This window comes from Dipodomys ordii, unplaced genomic scaffold (genome assembly GCF_000151885.1).
Source record: "Dipodomys ordii isolate 6190 unplaced genomic scaffold, Dord_2.0 Scaffold47, whole genome shotgun sequence".
Taxonomy (NCBI): domain Eukaryota; kingdom Metazoa; phylum Chordata; class Mammalia; order Rodentia; family Heteromyidae; genus Dipodomys; species Dipodomys ordii.
Genome location: NW_012267263.1, coordinates 2,918,888 through 2,939,008, shown reverse-complemented (window position 1 = coordinate 2,939,008; position 20,121 = coordinate 2,918,888). Strand labels below are relative to the sequence as shown.

Sequence of the window (20,121 nt, the reverse complement as noted above, 5' to 3'; positions counted from 1 at the left end):
TTTTTTTTTTATTGTAAAGATACTATACAGAGGGTTACAGTTACATGAGTAAGGTAATGAGTATACTTCCTATTGAGCGTTGTTACCCCGTCCATTGTTTTCCCCCTACCATCCCTTCCCTCCCTACCTTCCCCGAGGTTGTTCTTTTTTTTTTTTAATTGTGATTAAGTGATTACATAATTTCCCAAATTTCACAGTATTGTGGAATAATGATGCTCATTTAAAGTCACAAGCTCATTCTAACTTTCCTGGAGCAAATTGTCTATCACAGTCTATAAATTGTCTATCACAGTCTATAACATATAACGGTGTACACATATACACCATACGTGTGATCAGCAGCATAGGGATATTTAGTAGTGGTTCGACCAGATGAATTGGAGTTCTTAGTTTCTTAAGTCCTGTTAGTTTTGTTGTATCACCTAACATTTTGGATTTAACATCCACTTATCAGGGAGACCATGTACCATTTGTCTCTTTGCTCTTGGCTTACCTCGCTCAATATGATTCCTTCTAGCTCCATCCATTTCCCTGCAAATGCTATTATTTTATCATTCCTAATGGCTGCATAATATTCCATTGTGTATAGATACCACAATTTTTGGATCCATTCATCTGTCGTGGGGCATCTGGGTTGTTTCCATATCCTAGCTATTGTGAACAGTGCTGCAATAAACATGGAGGTGCATGTGTCCTTGTATATTGGTTCCTGTTGTTCAGTGTAGATGCCTAGAAGTGGTATGACTGGGTTGTAAGGGAGGTCAATCTTTAGCTTTCTAAGGACCCTCCAGACTGCTTTCCAAAGTGGTTGTATAAGTGTACATTCCCACCAGCAGTGTAATAGGGTTCCTCTTTCTCCACATCCCCTCCAGCATTTGTCGTTGGCTGATTTGTGGATGTGGGACATTCTGACTGGGGTAAGGTGGTATCTCAGGATTGTCTTTATTTGCATTTCCTTCACCACCAGGGATGATGAACATTTCCTCATGTGTTTCTTTGCCATTTTTATTTCTTCATTTGAGAAGTCCCTCTTTAGTTCCCTTGCCCATTTAGTAATTGGTTTGTTAGGTTTGGGAGGGTTAGGCTGGCTTTGAACTGTGATCCTCAGATCTCAGCCTCCTGAGTAGCTAGGATTACCAGCTCCCTGAGTTTTTTTTTTTTTTTTTTTGCTCAAGGGTAACACTCCACCACTTGAGCCACAGCCACTTCCAGGTTTTTTGGTGTTTAATTGGAGATACTTTCTTGCTTCGGCTGGCTCCAAACTGTAATCTTCAGATCTTAGCTTCCTGAGTAGCTAGGATTAAAGGTGTAAGCCACTGGCACTCTACCACATTTGCTTTTGTTTTTGTGCTGGAGTTTCATTTCAGGAACTATTACTCTTGTTCAGCTTGTGTGTGTGTGTGTGTGTGTGTGTGTGTGTTGGGATTTTTCACTCAGTACTTTAACTGTGCACTGTCACTGGGCCTCTTTTTGCTCAAGTCTAGTATTTTACATGTGAGCCATGGCTGACTTTTGTGGTAGTTTAGTGGAGAAAAGAGTTTCATGGATTTTCCTGTCTGGGCTGGCCTGTGATCCTCAGGTCTTAGTTTCCTGAGTCACTAGGATTACAGGTATGAGTCGTTAGCATCCAGCATTGCTCAACTATTTTGATCATGGTTGGTGCTTTCCACTTGAGCCACAGCTCTACTTCCAGCTTTTTTGTTGATTAATTGCAAATAAAAGAGTCTCAGATTTTTCTGATTAAGCTTACTTTGAACTTGGGTCCTCAGGCGTCAGTCTCCTGAGTGGCTAGGATTATAGCCATCAGCCACTGGTACCAGGTATATGTTCATTTTTAATGTCTGAACTGGCTTCTTGGTTGGGGTTAACTTAGATGACTTTGCAACTTGTGAAATAGCTCCTGTTTCGAAAACTTGACCCACACATTTAGCTTTTCAAGAGAAGTTATTTAGCTTTATCAGGTAAGTATGTAGCTTTCTGTCATTGACCTTAAACAGAAATTGTAGGACCTTTATATTTGAAAATAAATTGATGATGAACAAATGAAATAAATGTGGAAGGTAGTCAGGGCTCCTAAGTGTGGTCTCACTGGTAATGTACCTTTGCTCTCTTTTGCTGCCAGCTACGTGGATTACCCCATATACGATGTGCTTCAGATGGTAGGCCATGCCAACCGCCCTCTGCAGGATGATGAGGGGCGCTGTGTTATTATGTGTCAAGGCTCCAAAAAGGTCAGTCTTAGACTTATGATACCTTGAGATCCTAAGCCTTGGAACAGTCTTTAGCCTTCTTTTTGGTAGATGTCTTTATTTATTTTTCGGTTGGTCATAGGGCCTGGACACTGTTCCTGAGCTTTGGTGCTCAAATCTAGCACTTTACCACTTTAAACCATAGTACCACTTCTGGTTATCTGGTGGTTAATTGGAGATAAGAGTCTCATGAGTTTTTCTGCTTGGGCTGGCTTTTTTTTTTTGTCAGTTGTGGGGCCTGAACTCTGGGCCTGGGCACTGTCCCTCAACTCTTCAGCTGAAGGCTAGCGCTGTACCACTTGAGCCACAGCACCACTTCCAGCTTTTTCTGTATGTGGTGCTGAGGAATCGAACCCAGGGCCTCATACATGTAAGGTACACACTTTACCACTGAGCCACCTTCCCAGCCCCTTAGGCTGGCTTTGAACTGTGATCTTCAGATCTCAGACTCCTGAGTAGCTAAGACAGGCATGAGTCGCCAGCACCCAGCAGATGTCTTTAATGAACATTTTGTTTACTCTTTTCTGTCAGTTGCTTGTATAATAAGTCTTAGTCAAACAGAATTTTGCTTTTTGTTTATTTATTTTTGAAGAGGACATCATGTAATAAGTTTATTATATTTTGTCATATTTTCTACTTTTCTCTTCATTCGAACTGTGCACTATATAATCAACTGCTATTCTGGAAATAAAACATCTTAAACATAAAAATATAAATTATGATTTTTAAAAGTGCATATAACTTTGAATAATATAAAATACAAATAAATACCAGAAGTTAGTGACAAACCTGATGTGCATGGTGGAGAAGAATTGAAAATGGATGATATACTTAGTGTCCGGCCTCTAAGAAAAACATCTTGCCTTTCATCTTACTGTGCAACTAAAGAGGAAGATTGCCCAGAACTCATACTGCCTGTTTTGTGTTTTTTCTTTTTATTGGTCATGGGGCTTGAACTCAGGGCCTGGGTACTGTTGCTGAGTTCTTTTGCTAGTGCTCTACCACTTTTAGCCACAGTGCCACTTCCAGTTTTTGAGTAGTTAATTGGCGATAAAAGAGTCTTTTATGCCCAGGCTGGCTTCGAACCATGATCCTCAGATTTCAGCCTCCGGAGTAGCTAGGATTATAGGTGTGAGCCACCAGTGCCCTGCTGCTACATTATGTTTTGCTGCTACGGTTGACTCCATGTTATTACCCAAGTCTTTCTTCTCTAGTTAGTTTTACCTTTCATCATGCATTGCTTATTACTGTGCCTCCTTGGCTTGGTGAATCCCTTTTCCCATGGCATATTGTAATACCACTTTCTTTTTTTTTGGGGGGGGGTCCAGTCATGGGGCCTGAAATCTGGGCCTGGGCGCTGTCCCTCAGCTCTTCAGCTCAAAGCTAGCACTCTACCACTTGAGCCACAGCACCACTTCTAGTTCTAGCTTTTTTTTTTTTTTCTGCTTATGTGGTGCTGAGGAATTGAACCCAGGGCCTCATGCATGCAAGGCAAGTGCTCTACCACAGAGCTACCTTCCCAGCCCATGTAACACCCTTTCTAAATATGTGTTCTTCCATTTAGGGCCACTCCCTATCCTTTGCACTTTGCGATCATGTTACACTTCTTTTTCTTTTTTTTTCCATTTTTATTTATTAATTTTTTTTTTTATTTGTTGGTCGTGAGGCTTGAACTCTGGGCTTAGGCACTATCCCTCAGCTCTTCAGCTCAAGGTGAGCACTCTACCATTTGAGCCACAGCACCACTTCTGGTTTTCTAGTGATTTATTGGATATAAGAGTCTAATGGACTTTCCTACCTGGGCTGGCTTTGAACTATGATCCTCAGATCTCAGCCTCCGGAGTAGCTAGGATTACAGGCATGAGCCATTGATGCCTGGCCATGTTACACTTCTTTATTACCACTTCCCTTCTTCCAATTTATAGGATTTCTTCAAAAAGTTTTTATATGAGCCTTTACCAGTAGAATCTCACTTGGACCATTGTATGCATGACCACTTCAATGCTGAAATTGTCACCAAAACAATTGAGAACAAGCAGGATGCTGTGGACTACCTCACATGGACCTTCCTGTACCGCCGAATGACACAGAACCCCAATTACTACAACCTGCAGGGTAAGTGGACCTGGAAGCACCTGCTATTCTTGGTGGATTTGTAGCCCTTGCTGGATATCTCCTCGATACTTCTACTTATGGCTCTTCTCCACAGGGATTTCTCATCGTCACTTGTCTGACCACTTGTCAGAGCTGGTTGAGCAGACCCTGAGTGACTTGGAGCAGTCCAAATGCATCAGCATTGAGGATGAGATGGATGTGGCACCTCTGAACTTGGGCATGATAGCTGCTTACTATTACATCAACTACACCACTATTGGTGAGGACCTTCATAACTTTGTAGAGCCTTCTCTTATGGGTCTCTGGAATCCACTGGGATGAGACCTGACATTGCTACAAGTGTTCCATGTTTGTCAGAGCAATGGTATCATGAGAGAACAGTGTAGCCTAAGCCGTTCTTGTTCGTCCCTGTTTCTTTTCCAAACTGGCTCTTGGAACTTCAAAATTTTTCTTTTCTTTCAGAGCTGTTCAGCATGTCCCTAAATGCCAAGACCAAAGTTCGAGGGCTTATCGAGATCATCTCCAATGCAGCAGAGTATGAAAACATTCCCATCCGCCACCATGAAGATAACCTCCTGCGGCAGGTGAGAGCACTGGCTTCAAAACATACTTTAGTTCTCTAGAGCACCTAGTATCCTGCCATCAGTAATCCCACACACCACTCAGCCTCATCCTTCCACCTCCATACATGCCCACAACTCTCTATCATTTCCATTCCTCCCCTATGGAGCCTGGGCTATGTGGTTGGTGCCTTTGGTCTGAGCTGTTCCAGGGAGGTCACAGGTTCATCATCAGCTCTTTCTCTTCCACATTCCAGTTGGCTCAGAAAGTCCCCCACAAGCTGAATAATCCCAAGTTCAATGATCCACATGTGAAGACCAACCTGCTCCTGCAGGCCCACTTGTCCCGCATGCAGCTAAGTGCTGAGCTGCAGTCTGACACGGAGGAAATTCTTAGTAAGGTAGGGTGTGAGTATGGTATGGTTTTTGGTGGTCTGGTCAATAGCCTTAGAAGGCTGGTTCCAAGTCTACCTGCTCTTGTACTCTCCCCTGCAGGCAATCCGGCTCATTCAGGCTTGTGTGGATGTGCTCTCTAGCAATGGGTGGCTCAGCCCTGCTCTGGCAGCCATGGAACTGGCTCAGATGGTCACTCAGGCCATGTGGTCCAAGGACTCATATCTGAAGCAGCTGCCACACTTCACCTCAGAGCATATCAAACGTTGCACAGACAAGGTGAGCTGGGTGGCCTTGGATTGTTGGGTTGGGGAGCCTGAGAACCAAGTATCCTGGGTGGGGTGCGGGGAGAGTGGGTTGTGGAAGATGAGGCTTAGTAGGAGACACTTCTAATTCCTTTGAAGGGATTCTTTCTGTGTTGAGCCAGTAGCGTTTTCTGGAGCTGTCTTTAGGTAATCTGCCAGAGTGGAAAGTTAAGATTAGAAGCTCTTTGGAACCAGTGTCATTTGCTTGTGATTTGTGTTCTCTCCTCACCTGACCTCTGTGTCCTCACTGCAGGGAGTGGAGAGTGTTTTTGACATCATGGAGATGGAAGATGAAGAACGAAATGCATTGCTTCAGCTGACTGACAGCCAGATTGCGGATGTGGCCCGCTTTTGTAACCGCTATCCTAATATTGAATTGTCTTATGAAGTGGTGGATAAAGACAGCATCCGTAGGTGAGCCAATAAGGGCCAGGTGTCATTCTCTGGTGGTCATAGCATGGCCACGTTTGGGGAGGTCATGGCCATGTCACTCAACATGCTGTCCTGCTTTCCCTGCAGTGGTGGACCAGTTGTGGTATTGGTGCAGCTAGAGCGAGAAGAAGAAGTCACAGGCCCTGTTATTGCTCCTCTCTTTCCACAGGTATGTCCTGGCAGCTGGTTTTTCCAGTGTTGATTTAAAGCACTGAACAGTTTGCGTGGTCCTGGTACAGGCTACATTTCCCACTTGGAAAGGGAAGTGTAGTGTGGTAACAAACACACAAAGCCAGTGATTCCTAGGTACCAAGGAGGCTGAGATCTAGAGGAAAAGCTAGTGCAAAAGCTAGTGCAAAAGCTAGCCAGGGCAGAAAAGTCCGCAAAATTCTTTCTGCAAAAATAACTAGTAAAAGCTGGGCAGGAGGTTGTACCTCAAGTGGTAGAGTACCAGCTAAACAAGCAAGCACAGGGCCCTGAGTTCAAATCCCAGTACTAGCCCACCCATCCCCAAAATTAACTTATAAGGCTGAGAATAATTCTTGGGGCTATAGATTCTTTTCTTTCAAGTCTTTAAAAACTATCAGTTGGGCAGTATTCTCAATGATGATTAATATGCATTTATGAGCTGCACATGGTGGCACAAGCCTCTTCGCCCATCTTCTCCAGAGACCAGAGGTAGGAGGATTGTGATCTCAGACAAACTTAACAAGAGACTCTTACCTGAAAGGGAAAAGCAAAAGTACTGAGAGTGTAGTTCATCTGGTAACCCAAGTCCAATCCCCAATACTGGAGGGGAAAAAGTCACTAAAAAAAATTGTAAAACCCCACTCCTCCTCCCCTCCCCACTGCAGTGTCTTTAAATGGTATCAGGACAGTTGGACTTTGTAGTTGGTTTCTTACTCAGTTTTACTTCCCTTTGCCTCCAGTTACGTGGTTCGTTATGACTAGAAAGAAAATTTAATCCTTGGCCTGGGAATTTACCTAGGTAGTAGAGCTCATGCCTGTGTATTCAAGCCCCTGGGTTTAATCCTAGTAATGCAAGGAAAAAGATCTGATCCTTCTATGGGAGAATAGTTGAAGATTGGCAGCAGGTACCAGATAAACTTAATGTTTAGTTCTAAAGACTAGTTGTTAACAGATTCTGGGTGTTAAGTGTGTTAAGTTGGGACACATGGGCTTTGTGACAGTGGAGTGGCCAGTAGAGAGGGCTTCTCAACAGAAGCAAGGCTTTAGAAGTGTATCTCCTCCCTCCAATCCCCCAGGCCTGCTGTGGATTCTCTTTGCTGCTGCTTCATCTCCATGTTAAGCATTTTTTTTTTTTTTCATGTAGCATGTATGCCTTGTGCTTAATAAGGGTCTCTGAGGGACTCCAAGCAGCTAGTTCCCAAAGAGCAGAACTTTAATAATGTAGTCATAGACCCAATGGCAAGCACTACATGCAAAAATAAGTAAATGAGCCAGCATATCAACAGAAGAACTGATCTACCTATTTAAAGATTTGAGATATCTGTTGAGTTTATATCAGATCATGTTACAAGAAGGAACTCTAGCCCAGTGCCAGTGGCTCACACTTGTAATCCTAGCTACTCAGGAGGCTGAGATCTGAGGATCCTGGTTCAAAGTCAGCCTGGGCAGGAAAGTCCATGAGACTCTTATCTCCAATTAACCACCAGAAAACCAGAAATAGCGCTGGGGCTCAAGTGTTAGAGCGCTAACCTAGAGCTGAGGGACAGCGCCCGGGCCCAGAGTTCAAGCCTGTGACCAGCCAAAAAAAAAAAAGGAATTCTAGAAAACTTATTTTTATTATACTACTTTTGTAACCATTCTCACGGTTGGCTATGGCCATCAAGTTGTACATGTTGAAATTTTGGGGTTTTGGTCATTGCAGAAACGTGAAGAAGGCTGGTGGGTGGTGATTGGAGATGCCAAGTCCAATAGCCTCATCTCCATCAAGAGGTTGACCCTGCAGCAAAAGGCCAAGGTAAGTATGTGCGCTGGCCCAGCACTGCCCTGTGGTAAAACAGGTAAGATCTACTCCCTGAGTTTGTGCTGACCTGATTTCTGCCTGTTTTCTTTAGGTGAAGCTGGACTTTGTGGCCCCAGCCACAGGTGCCCACAACTATACTCTGTACTTCATGAGTGATGCTTATATGGGATGTGACCAGGAGTATAAATTCAGTGTGGATGTGAAAGAAGCTGAGACAGACAGTGATTCGGATTGAGATGAGGCTTTCACTGTTGTGTAGAGAAGAGCTGAGTATGTATCAGGAGCATGTAGAGTTGAGAGATGTAGGTTACAGAGACCTGACTCCTGGCCACCCGTGGCTGATGCTGTCCTGGTCCACCTCCACTTACCTGCGTCCTTTATCCCCTTTGCAGTCTCACCTCTGAGTCTAGTGTCTGTAATTGTCATGTCATGTCAAATATAAACTATGTACAGAATTTATAGCATATTCTTTGTAGTTCCTTTGAATTAGATATTCCAATAAACAATTTAAGAGAAACTATGTTGTCTTGGAAGTGATTTCAAATTGAAATTTTCTTTTTCCAGCCTAAGGCCTACTTTGGTCATTAAACTTGGCTTATTGAGTACCTTTGGAGGGTATTCAGTAGAGAATGTTTGCTGGTAGCTTTTTCTTTAATTGTGCTTCTTACCTCTTCCCCCTTCAGTATCAGTATGTTAACCCACCCAGCAGCATTGCTGGAAGAGCGGACAGGTAAGGAGTTCTTGAGATCTGCATTGTGAAACTCTGCTATCTTCCCTCACAGGAGTCAGCAATAGAACTAGGTGCAACCAGTCTTGGTAAACTAAATTTGTAATGTAGATTTTCCTATTTACCTCTTCTAGTTCTTGCCTTCTGTTGTTATTTTTTTTTATTAATATTTTTTTGCCAGATCTGGGGCTTGAACTCAGGGCTTGGGCACTGTCCCTGAGCTTCTTTTGCTCAAGGCTAGCCCTCTACCACTTGAGCCACAGCATCCCTTCTGGCTTTTTCTGTTTTGTGGTACTGAGGAATTGAACCCAGGGCTTCATGCATGCTAGGCGAGCACACTACCAATAAGCCACATTCCCAGCCCCATAAATATTTTTATTGTTATTATAAAGGTGATATGCAGAGGGGTTACAGTTACAGAGGTCAGATAAAGATTACATTTCTTTATGGGCAGTGTTCTCTCTGTTTTCCCCTCCTGTCCCTTCTGTTGAGAGCTTGTTTGGAGGTTCTATCAGAACACAGCTACTCATATACCCTTGACTAAAGACCAGTCCTCCTCGATCAGATGCTGGGATGGTCGTCCTCAACCAAGCATGCAGCTTCAGGAGGGGCACACAGGTAAGGGAGGAAGGGGACACCTGCCTAGCAGGCCAGATACCCAGATCAACCGTGGTGATCAATGAGGTGACAGATGTTGTAGCCAGATTGCCCTTACATCCCTTCTGTTGTTTTTTTAGGGATGTACACAAAATGGAAAACCGTTCAGGTAATTTCTTAAAGGAAGTTTTTGTAAGTCAGTAAATGATTTGGTCTTAAAACCCTTGCTACTACAGGAAATCAAGAGCCCCAAGAGCTATTATTCATTAGTGGAACAACTCTCCCCACCGCCACACACCCCAGTCCAGGGGCTTTAACTCAGGGACTGGACTGGGTGCTGTCCTTGGGCTTCTTTTGCTCAAGGATTGTGGTCTACCACTTGAGCCACAGCTCCAGATTTTGTATAGTTTATTGGAGGTAAGAGTCTCATGGACTTCCCCTGGCTTTGAACCGTGATCCTCAGATTTCAGCTTCCTGAGTAGTGTGAACCACCAGTGCCCAGCTATACTACCTCATTATGTTAACTTTTATGAAAAGAAAATCCAGGGAGAAGAGTAACAAGTTAGGGTTGCAATCACTTTTAAGATCTGGCTAAATCCAACTCAGGCTTCTCAGCAGCTTTTCAGTCTGTTGGGTATGGTTGAATTAAAGTCATTAACATCTCACAAATAAGTTTGGAAAGCTTTTAACATTTTGAGGTAGTTATGGCTATTCTTTAATCTTAGACTATATGAAAATTCCTTAAAGGTAACGTGATTGCCTTATCCATGTAAACTCATTCATGTGCCCTTGAGCTGTTAAAATTAAACCAGCCTGTTTTGTACTTTTGTTTTTGGTACTGGGGCTTGAACTTAGGGTTATTATACTCTTGCTTAGCTTATTCCACTCATGGTCACAGTTCCACGCCTGGCTTTTTGTTGGTTAGCCAGAAATAAAGAGTCTTAGATTTTCTGCCCTGGCTTCAAACCACAATCTTCAGACAACAATTTTTTGAGTAGCTAGGATTACAGGACTGAGCCACGAGCATCAGGCTCTGTCTTATATTTTCAATGAATAATTTTATAACACCATTGCATTGGCCATTTGGCAAATTTTGATTTTATTGGGTTATGTAGACCTTCCAAAGATTGGTGCATTTCATTATTCAAATCACATTTGTTAATGTCAGTATCAATAAAGCTCATAGTGGCAATACAAGTTTTCAGAAATCATAATTTTGGTTTGTAAACTTTCATTTTGTCATTGACAGTGGTGAATATAACCAGCAAAAAGCTCATTCTGTTCATTTTTCTGGAAATGCTAGTGAAGTAGCCAGTCTAATCAGCATTATTTGCTAGCAAAAATGGTATGCCATGAAGAACATCACTAATACAGCTTGCAACACAACTGTTCAACTGTATAATTAAGACAACTGTATTTCAGTGTGCAGAAGTTCTTTATGTGTGTTTCCCATCTTGTCAGTGTATTAGAAGTGTTCTCAAGGGTCAGCATTTAATCATTTTTTAATTGCTTCTATTAAATACATGTCTAAGTGAAGTCAGCAGTATTTCTGTTATTGGTACAAGGTAATGACTACAACTACTGGTTAGTTGGGTGCCAAAGTTTCGATAATGCCATGTAATGCCATGTGCTTCCCCAAAATGGATCTGACTCCCAGGTATCTACCTTGAGAAGCACTGATTTACAGACTGTTCTGAGTGTCTTCCAAAATCTAAGGTCACGATTTTCTTTTCTAGGTGCTAGGGCCTCATCCATGCTTTCACTTGGCATTTTCACTCAAGGATGGCACTGTGACACATGCGCCACTCCTCTACTTCTGTTGTTTTTTGCTAACCAGCAAAATTAATTAGAAATGACAGTATCATGGACTTTCTTATCCTGCAGGCTTTGAACTGTGATAATCACATCTCAGACTCCTGAGTAGGATCACAGGTATGAACCAGTGACAGTTTTTTTTTTTGTTGTTTCTTTTTTTGTTGGTCGTGGGGCTTGAACTCTGGGCCTGGGCACTGTCCCTCAGCTCTTTAGCTCAAGGCTAGTGCTCTACTACCACTTGAGCCACAGCACCACTTTTTCAGTGACAGGTTTATAGTCATGATTTCTGCAGTATGAAGATTAAATGGAAGAAATAGCTTGGGGACAACCCTCATATCGAAAACCACTTCTTTTTATTTTTCAGATATCACAATGTTTATTGATAGATACAAGTATATAAAATCAAGGCATGAACATGACTTGATATATTAAGTAGACTTAATTTCAATAATATAATGAGGGACCAATTCAAATTCTCACCATTTGTTTCACACCCACAAAAACCACCAAGGGCATTAACGATCTCTCAAAACTGATCAGCTTTGTGCAAGTCTTTTAAAAAGACTTGTGCACTTGCCCAGGCTCAAGGATACTTCTTAACTTCTTTCATTGCCATTCCAGTATGCCTAATAGACTTTCTCCTAATCATCTCACCTTGAAAAATTTTTTTATTGCTTTATTGTTGTTTTAGAGGTGATACACAGTGTGGTTACCTTATATTCATCAGGTAATAAGTACATTTCCTTCCTTTTGCATAGTATCATCTCTTCCCCTTATTCTCTCCCATTCCCTTCCTCCTATCTCCATTTACAAGTTGGATGGTTCACTTTTATCTATGTCCAGTGCAACCAGTAAGCTCTACTGCTGCACTTTTCACCTGTTTTCCTCAGACTCTGTGCCTCCCCCCACACCTTCCCTCAGATGTACACATGAATAAACCATATATGAGGAAAGAATAGTCATCAGAAAACAATTAAGAAAAAGGTTCTTTGTTTCCATACCTTTTAAGAAAAAGGTCCTTTTGTTTCCATATCTTTGAAGTTTTAATATGTATTTATATATATAATAAAGAGACTCTTGGTTATTACAACTTTGGTCTCACTGTATGTTAGTGTCTAGAATCCTACATAATTTGTCCCATTGCATTTTAAATCTAACTTCCACATATCAGGGAGAACACGTACCGTTTGTCTGTTTTTTGCCAGTCCTGGGGCTTGAACTCAGGGCCTGAGTACTGTCCCTGAGCTTCTTTTGCTCAAGGCTAGCACTCTACCACTTGAGCCACAGGTCCACTTCTGGCTTTTTCTGTTTATGTGGTACTGAGGAATCAAACCCTGGGCTTCATGCATGCAAGGCAAGCACATTACCACTAAGCCACATCCCCAGCCCCCTTTGTCTCTCTGATCTTGGCTTTCCTCGTTCAACATGATTTTCATCCATTTCCCTGCAAATGACATTATTTTATCCTTTTTAATGGCTGTGTAAAACTCCATTGTATATAGGTACCACATTTTTTAGATCCATTCATCTATTGTGGGGCGTCTGGGTCGTTTCCCTATCTTGGCTATTGTGAATAGTGCAGCAATGAACATGTGGTGTAGGTGTCCTTGTCATATCCTGGTTCAGGCTAGATGCCTAGGAGTGGTATGGCTGGGTCATAGGGAAGGCCTATGTGTTTTTTTGTTTTGTTTTTCTAGTCAGTCGTGGGGCTTGAACTCTGAGTCTGGGCACTGTCCCTGAGCCACAGCCACAGCAGTTTTCTGGTGGTTAATTGGAGATAAGAGTCTCATAGACTTTCCTGCCCAGGTTGGCTTGGAACTGCAACCCTCAGATCTCAGCTTCCTGAGTAGCTAGGATTACAAGCATGAGCCACTGGCACCTGGCTGTTACCATTTCTTTAATGGTTCTTTTGTCCTCCATCTCTTCACTTTCACTGGGGGCCTTCCCTGGATTGTTGTTGGCTTTTGGATTTGGTTTGCTGTCTTCATTGTCCATAAATCTTGTATCTTTCATTGTGATTTTCACATTTGGGTTCCAGGATTGTCAGGGTCATGACTAGAGCTTGGCCTGTTTGTGCCCAAGTTTGGCCTGGGCTAGTTCACCCTGGGTAGGCTGGGTCCCTGGGCCAGCAAGCACCTGTACATGCACTCAGTCTCAGGCTAGCTGAAAGGAACTTGGTCTAGTCTTCAGTGGGGGCTGGGAAGGTTAGATTCAAGTCTCTGTATAGGTGTTTCTCAAGGGAAAGGGCCCCGCCACCAGCAGGCCTTTGCAAGCATTTTGTGGCTCCGGAGGCTTCCCACAGGGGAGTGCTGATTGTCAGCAGGCAGCGCATGCTCCCAATAGGGGACGCTTCACCAGCGGCTAGCACACATACTAGGTGTGCTTCCTGGGTGGGAGAGCCTTCCCTCAGTGGCCCAGTGCTTCCAACTTGCTCAGCTGCCCTCGGCCAGGGGAACCCTGCCTGTAGCTGGTACATGTATTTCATGGTCCCAATGGGAAATCTCCAGTTTTGGAAGGGCTTGCCTTAAACATTTAATACCACAGGGGCTGGGAATGTGGCTTAGTTGTAGAGTGCTTGCCTAGCATGCATGAAGCACTGGGTTTGATTCCTCAGTACCACATAAACAGAAAAAGCCAGAAGGGATGCTGTGGCTCAAGTGGTAGAGCACTAGCCTTGAGCAAAAGAAGCTCAAGGACAGAGCCCAGGCCCTGAGTTCAAGCTCCAAGACTGGCAAAACAACAACAAAAAACCCACAAATTCATGTTGTACTTCATGCTGTGGTCCTACAGAGGAACAAAAACTTATTTTGTCAGTCGTAGGGTCTTAACTCTGGGCCTGGGAGCTGTCCCTCAGCTCCTCAGCTCCAGGCTAGTGCTCTACCACTTGAGCCACAGCGCCACTTCTGGCTTTTTCTGGGCCTCATGCATGTGAGGCAAGCTCTCTACCACTGAGCCACCTTCTCAGCCCCCACAAACTTTTGAAGACTTGTCTGCCCTCACCTTTAAAAAACTTGGATGGTAACTAATAATAATCTCCCTTTTGACCTCTTTCCCCATTTAATTTTCATATTCCTAGTTGCCATCATAGCATAAAACAGGTGTATGAGGGTATCTAGGAAAAAGCAGAGGACACCCTTTATTCTGATCCAGTCACCTATCTCCCCTGCCCCCCCCCGAAAAAAAAACAATCCTTCAATTTTGAATGTCTTAAACGCAAGGATTTATCTAGAAATTGAGAAAGCAGATCTATCTCAGACAATTCACATGATGAATATTATGAAATAGGACTTGGGATACAGATGCAATATAATCCATAAGTTTACAATTTTAGGTCTGAGACACACCCTTTCCTACATGTATATAGCAAATTATAAATACTTATATTCACTGTGCTCTATAGGAAGTACAGTCTGTGGCATAATAATGTGCTAATGTTTTGTGGTTGTACTGAGGCCCTTATGTCAAGAAGGGAAAACTAAATGGTCCTGTGACTCTGTATTTCTACCTAAATCTGAACAGATGAGCCAAGTTAAATCTTTAGTTCTTCCTTTGGACTGAGAGTGTCTTGGGATATCTTCTAGGGAAACACAACTCTTGTAAGTCAGAGGCCTTCAGGACGATGATACTTCCAGAAGGCCACTTCTCCATCATCACTGCAGGAAGCCAGAAGCCCGGGTTCCTTGGGGTTCCAAGCCACACAGTTGACATCCTGGGAATGGGCCTGACTCAGATGGGCTGTCAGGGAGAAGGTAGGCTGCTGTGGATCTGAGCTGGGATCCTCCTCAAACACTCGGATGGCATCATCCCCACAAGCTGTAGCCAGAGCACCTGTCAGCTGACACCTGGGAAGAACACATGCATGAGTGGGTATGTAGGTTCCCTCTGCTTCCCCAACTAGACAACTTAAATAGGTAAAATTTCTCTAGTCCTTGGCCTTTCATGTTCCCAGATTTCAGCCCTCAGCTAAAAGTTTTCTGTTGAAGAGCTTTTTTCTCTTTTGTTTTGACAGTTGTGAGGCTTGCACTCTGGGCCTGGGTGCTGTCCCTGAGCTCTTCAGCTCAAGGTGAGCGTCCTACCACTTTGAGCCACAACTCCACTTCTGGTTTTCCACTTCCAGTTAACCACTGGAGATAAGAGTCTCACAAACTTTCCTACCTGGGCTGTCTTTGAACTTCGTTCCCCAGATCTCAGCCTCCTGAGTAGCTAGGATTACAGGCATGAGCCACGGGTGCCTGCTTGAAGAGCTTAAGCGCCACAAACATCAGCCTCCTAAGTCTTCAGGTGCTTTTCCTAGCTCCCTACTCCCATAATCTAAACTACATAATTAACCTCATACAATTCTGACTTATACTTTTCTCACTTTGCGTAATACCCATGCCATGAAGTATTCTTAACCTTTTTTTTTCTTTTTGCCAGTCCTGGGGTTTAAACTCAGGCGTTGAGCTTCTTTTGTTCAAGGTTAGCACTCTACCGATTAACCCACAGGGCCACTTCTGGCTTTTTCTGTTTATGTGGTACTTGAGGAATTGAACCCAGGGCTTCATGTTTGCTAGGCAAGCACTTTATCACTAAGCCACATTCCCAGCCCCAACCCTTTTTTTTTTTTTTTTAAAAGGATATAATAGACTTTAATTTTGTCATATTTTAAGCCCGTTTTTGTTAAATATATGTTATTCCCAAATGTTTGCTAACATGATTTGATGCACATGAACTTTTTTTCATGGTTTGGGATTGTTTCCTAGATCCAACTTTCAGGGCCAGAACTGCCGGCTAATCTCCTCTCCTGTATGAATGGCTCAGCTTTTTTAGCCTCCTTAAGTGTGGTCAAGTTGCTATTACCAAGCCGTTAAAGACTTCAATTACAATCTATAGATTCACTCATCTCAGGTCTATACCATACTATGTGAACCCTAAAGCTAGTGCTACCTTCACAGTGGTCTGGGATTTGTGTGTGTGTGTGTGTGCAGGCACGTGCATGTACATGTGTATGTATGCTGGTACTGGGGCTTGAGCAGAAAGCCTGGTTACTGTCTCTTAGCTATATGCTCAAGTCTAAAGCTCTACTATTTAAGACACAACTTTACTTCTGGCTTTTTGATGATTAGAGGTAAAAGTCTCAAAGACTTTTTTTACTGTCCCATCTGGCTTCAAACCACCATTTTCAGATCTCGGCCTCCTGAGTAGTTATGATTACAGGCATGAGCCACTGGCACCCAGCTCAGCCTGGGATCTTTGTTTTCTTTTGTTTGTATTGCTTATGCCTAGGATCTTAACCCAGACCTGGGACTGAGTCTAAATCAGCTCCTATAAACCCCAGGCCAACTAGCTCTTCAGACAGACTTGATCTGAAGAAATGGAGGTAGTTTTTCTCAATTCCCATGTGATAATACAAAGATCATTATATCTCTAAAATCTCTACTGTAAGATGTGGGGAATGGAGGTCTTACCAAGCAACATCGTAAATGGTCCTGGAGTGGAAGCCAGACAAAGTGCAGATACATTTCCAACTGGGGTCAGTGCCGCCGGTTGCCACCCCTGCATGACAGACTTCTCTTAAGCCCAAGACATTGCCTATGTCCTGGGCACATAGTTTTGTAGCTACTCCCCTCCCTCAACCCATCTTCAAACAATCATGAGCCCTTATCTCCAACCCTCTGTCCCCATCCTCCTCCTATGTCACACACTATGGCAGACAATTCAAAGAAGCCTCCCATTCTCCTGCAGGTTATTATCAAACGAGCTCTGTATTTTTTGTTTGTTTTTGGTCAGTTGTGGGGCTTGAACTCTGGGCCTGCATGCTGTCCCTCAGCTCTTCAGCTCAAGGCCAGCACTATACCACTTGAGCCACAGTGCCACTTCTAGCTTTTTCTGCTTATGTGGTGCTGAGGAATCGAATCCAGGGCCTCATGCATGCAAGGCAAGCATTCTACCACTGAGCTACTTCCCAGCCCCTTTACTGGGAATCTTGTGTCAAACTTGTCTTATGTTAAAATCCTACATACTCTCTAAAATTTGGAATGAAATGCTCTGTCTGGGTTCTTCCAGTACTCTTATCTGAAGCCCCCTTATGTCACATTTTATTTATTTATTATCAGTCATGGGGCTTGGACTCAGGGTCCTGGCACTGTCCCTGAGCTCTTTTGCTCAAAGCTAGCACTCTGCCACCCACCCAGCTCCACTTCTGATTTTCAAGTGGTTAATCGGAGATAAGAGTCTCTCAGCAACTTTTCTGTCCAGGCTGGCTTTGAATCTCGATCCTCAGATCTCAGCCTCTTTAGTAGTAGGATTACAGGTGTGAGTCACCAGTGCCTGGTGACATGTTATTTTTAACTTGCTGTGACTAAAGAGTATATTTTAATGGGGGAATAGTGTCATTTAGCTCTACTATTGGACACTCACCTTGTTCGTTCCCTGGTAGATATTGGCGCCAAATGCGCACAGTACGGTCATCACTGCAAGATGCCAGGCGCTGGCCACTGGGGTCAAAGGCTAAGCTCCATACAGTAGATTCATGGCCCTCAAGGGTAGCACAGCAGACCCAGTCATCTTCTTCTTCCTGGTATAGCTTCACTGTGTCATCATAGCTGGCAGAGGCTAACAGCTGTTAAGAGGAGAGGAAAGAGACCCAGCACTTGTCTGTATAGCCTAGGCAGTAATTGTTTCCAATACAAATTTTTTTTTAGCTTATGTTATACAGAGAGGGATTTCACTGTTAAATTTCCACATTAGGGGACTTTTCAGTCATAGAGATAGAGTCCTTTAAAAACCAGCTTCAGGCTTTAGAAGATGGGAAGTTAACACAAGCTTCTACAGCAGAGTTCCTGTCTATCAACAAATCTAATCTAACATTTTTGCATGTGCCACTACTAGAGCTTGAACCTGGGCCTTACACCCTTGCTCAGCTTTATTTTTGTTAGAGCTCTATCTACCATTTGAGCCAGTTCTGGCTTTTTGCTTCAACTGGAGATAAGAGTTGTTTTTTTTTAATTTAATTTTATTTGTGAACATACTGTACAGAGGGGTTACAATTACATGGGCAGGATAATGCGTACATTTCTTACCAAGCATTGCAGCCTCCTCCTTTGTTTACCCTTCACATCCCTTCCCAGCCTCCCCCCTCCCCCCCAATCCCAATCCTTCTCCTTTCCCCCCTCCCCCCCGGAGATAAGAGTTTTATAGATTGATGTGGCCAGGCTGGCTTCTAACCTCTATCCTCAGATCTTAGCCTTCAGAATAGCTAGGATTATAGGCATAAGCCACAGGTGCTTGGCTTTGGCCTTTTTTTTGTCTGTTGTGGGGCTTGAACTCTGGGCCTGAGCACTGTCCCTCAGATCTTCAGCTCAAAGAGGGAGCTCTACCACTTAAGCCACAGCACCACTTCCAGTTTTCTGAGTGGCTTATTGGAGATAAGAGTCTCTCGGACTTTTCCTGCCCAGGCTGGCTTTGAACCATGATCCTCAGATCTCAGCCTCCTGAGTAGCTAGGATTATAGGCATGAGCCACTGGCGCCAGGCCTTGGCCTCTCTTAACTTACCTCCTGGGTGGGATGCCAAACCACATGCTTGACATCCTGTGTATGGGAGTTGAGCACACTGACACATTCATATTCATCCTCTTCATCAACTGTAGGAGAATGTAAGAAAGGAACAGACTAGGTGACCTGTCAAGGACTTAGAGAGGGGTTTCTGTGAGCTGGTTATCAATATCATGAGGGACCTGGACTTACCTTCCCAGACCCACACACTCTTATCTCGGCTGCAAGTGGCCAAGAGGTTGCCAGATGGGGCCCAAGCCACTGACTTCACCTCATTTTCATGGCCCTCAAGAGTGGTTACACACTGAAAAAGAAAAGGGATAAGAATTAATGGTGGCTGAGACTCCTACAGTTTACCCAAATCTAGGGTCATGAATTCCACAGTGCAAAAATTTAAGTGAAGGCTATATATATAGTCTTCCCACAGGTATAGCTCAGCTGGCCCAGGTTGACTCAAGTTCCTAAGCCAGCCCTGGGAAGCAACCACAATGACAAGGTCTCATCCAGCCTGGTTACCTCAAAATCATCCTGGCTCTTCTTCCAAATACAAGTGGTAGCATCAAAGCTGGCAGAGGCCAGGTAATTCCCACAGGGAGACCAAGCAACTTTCCGAACAGTACGCTGGTGGCCTTCAGAAAGGACAGACTTGCAGATCCAGCTGTCACCTACAGGTAGAGGACAAGCCAGGCTGTGGAGCTCGGTGCATGGGAAGGTACTGAAGTACCATCAATGCCATTCAATCACGAGGGATATAATTAGAGCCCAACCTAGGGATCATATTTCATTGGTGTATTCAGTAACATATAATAATGTCACTGACTACTTCCTTTGGAAGCACCTTTCTAAAACAAATCAGAAAAGTCACTCTCCTAATTTATTTATTTTAAAAGAAAACTTTCAATGACTTCCAAAAGCCACAAATTTCTCTGTAGGCTGTTACCTTCCTGTTCCCGTTTCTCTGCCTCAGCAAGGATCCCAACTCCCGCAACGGTCCCAGCCTATGTACTGCTGCCGTTTCCGGTACTTACAGACTGCATCCCTGACAAACCCTTCTCAAGGTGGCTCAGGTCCCGCCCTAAAGTCGCTTCTCCCACGTCACTCAACACGACGCTTGCGCGCGGAGTCCTCGGCACCAGAGGATAAACTACACTCGACCTTACCCTCGGTACCCCAGATGCGGATTCTACGGTCGCCGCCACAGGAGGCCAGCAGGGTCCCCGTGGGGTTCCAGGCCAGGAACCAGCAGCGGGAGTCTGGGTGCGCTGGGACACGGCTCAGCAGCACCAGCGAGTCTTTCATGGTGGCCGGCACTGGGTGAGGAAGAGGTAGGCAAGAGTCAGTGTACCGACGGCGGGTCCTACCAAACCTGTCGCCGCTGCGGCCACCGGAGTACCCAGCTTCCGC

General features: G+C 44.0%; 2 protein-coding genes across 2 annotated transcripts in view; one reads left to right on the top strand and one right to left on the bottom strand.

Moving 5' to 3' along the window:
* Nucleotides 1-8,561, top strand: part of Snrnp200 (small nuclear ribonucleoprotein 200kDa (U5)) — a 38,811-nt gene extending 30,250 nt beyond the window's left edge. The window contains exons 36-45 of the mRNA XM_013019724.1: nucleotides 2,123-2,231; nucleotides 4,175-4,364; nucleotides 4,459-4,623; nucleotides 4,827-4,948; nucleotides 5,182-5,325; nucleotides 5,420-5,596; nucleotides 5,876-6,036; nucleotides 6,142-6,223; nucleotides 7,946-8,038; nucleotides 8,136-8,561. Of these exons, the coding sequence (XP_012875178.1) occupies nucleotides 2,123-2,231; nucleotides 4,175-4,364; nucleotides 4,459-4,623; nucleotides 4,827-4,948; nucleotides 5,182-5,325; nucleotides 5,420-5,596; nucleotides 5,876-6,036; nucleotides 6,142-6,223; nucleotides 7,946-8,038; nucleotides 8,136-8,279 (1,387 nt within the window). The 3' untranslated portion in view covers nucleotides 8,280-8,561. The remainder of the gene's footprint in view (nucleotides 1-2,122; nucleotides 2,232-4,174; nucleotides 4,365-4,458; nucleotides 4,624-4,826; nucleotides 4,949-5,181; nucleotides 5,326-5,419; nucleotides 5,597-5,875; nucleotides 6,037-6,141; nucleotides 6,224-7,945; nucleotides 8,039-8,135) is intronic.
* A 5,825-nt stretch (nucleotides 8,562-14,386) lies between these two features.
* On the bottom strand, nucleotides 14,387-20,120 carry Ciao1 (cytosolic iron-sulfur assembly component 1). Its single transcript, XM_013019790.1, has 7 exons — nucleotides 19,878-20,120; nucleotides 19,234-19,382; nucleotides 18,910-19,021; nucleotides 18,718-18,806; nucleotides 17,583-17,784; nucleotides 16,631-16,718; nucleotides 14,387-15,025 (listed from the first exon to the last, which is right to left on the bottom strand). Exons 1-7 carry the CDS (start codon nucleotides 20,014-20,016, stop codon nucleotides 14,785-14,787), a joined length of 1,020 nt encoding a protein of 339 aa, XP_012875244.1. The 5' UTR covers nucleotides 20,017-20,120; the 3' UTR covers nucleotides 14,387-14,784.
* Nucleotide 20,121: the final 1 nt, after the last annotated feature.

Coding starts and splice junctions, on each gene's coding strand:
- Ciao1 (XM_013019790.1), bottom strand. CDS start 20,016: ATGAAAGACTCGCTGGTGCTGCTGAGCCGTGTCCCAGCGCACCCAGAC. Junction 19,383..19,877: donor CCGCATCTGGGGTACCGAGG/GTAAGGTCGAGT, acceptor CTCTACCTGTAG/GTGACAGCTGGATCTGCAAG. Junction 18,807..18,909: donor GAGTGTGTGGGTCTGGGAAG/GTAAGTCCAGGT, acceptor ATTCTCCTACAG/TTGATGAAGAGGATGAATAT.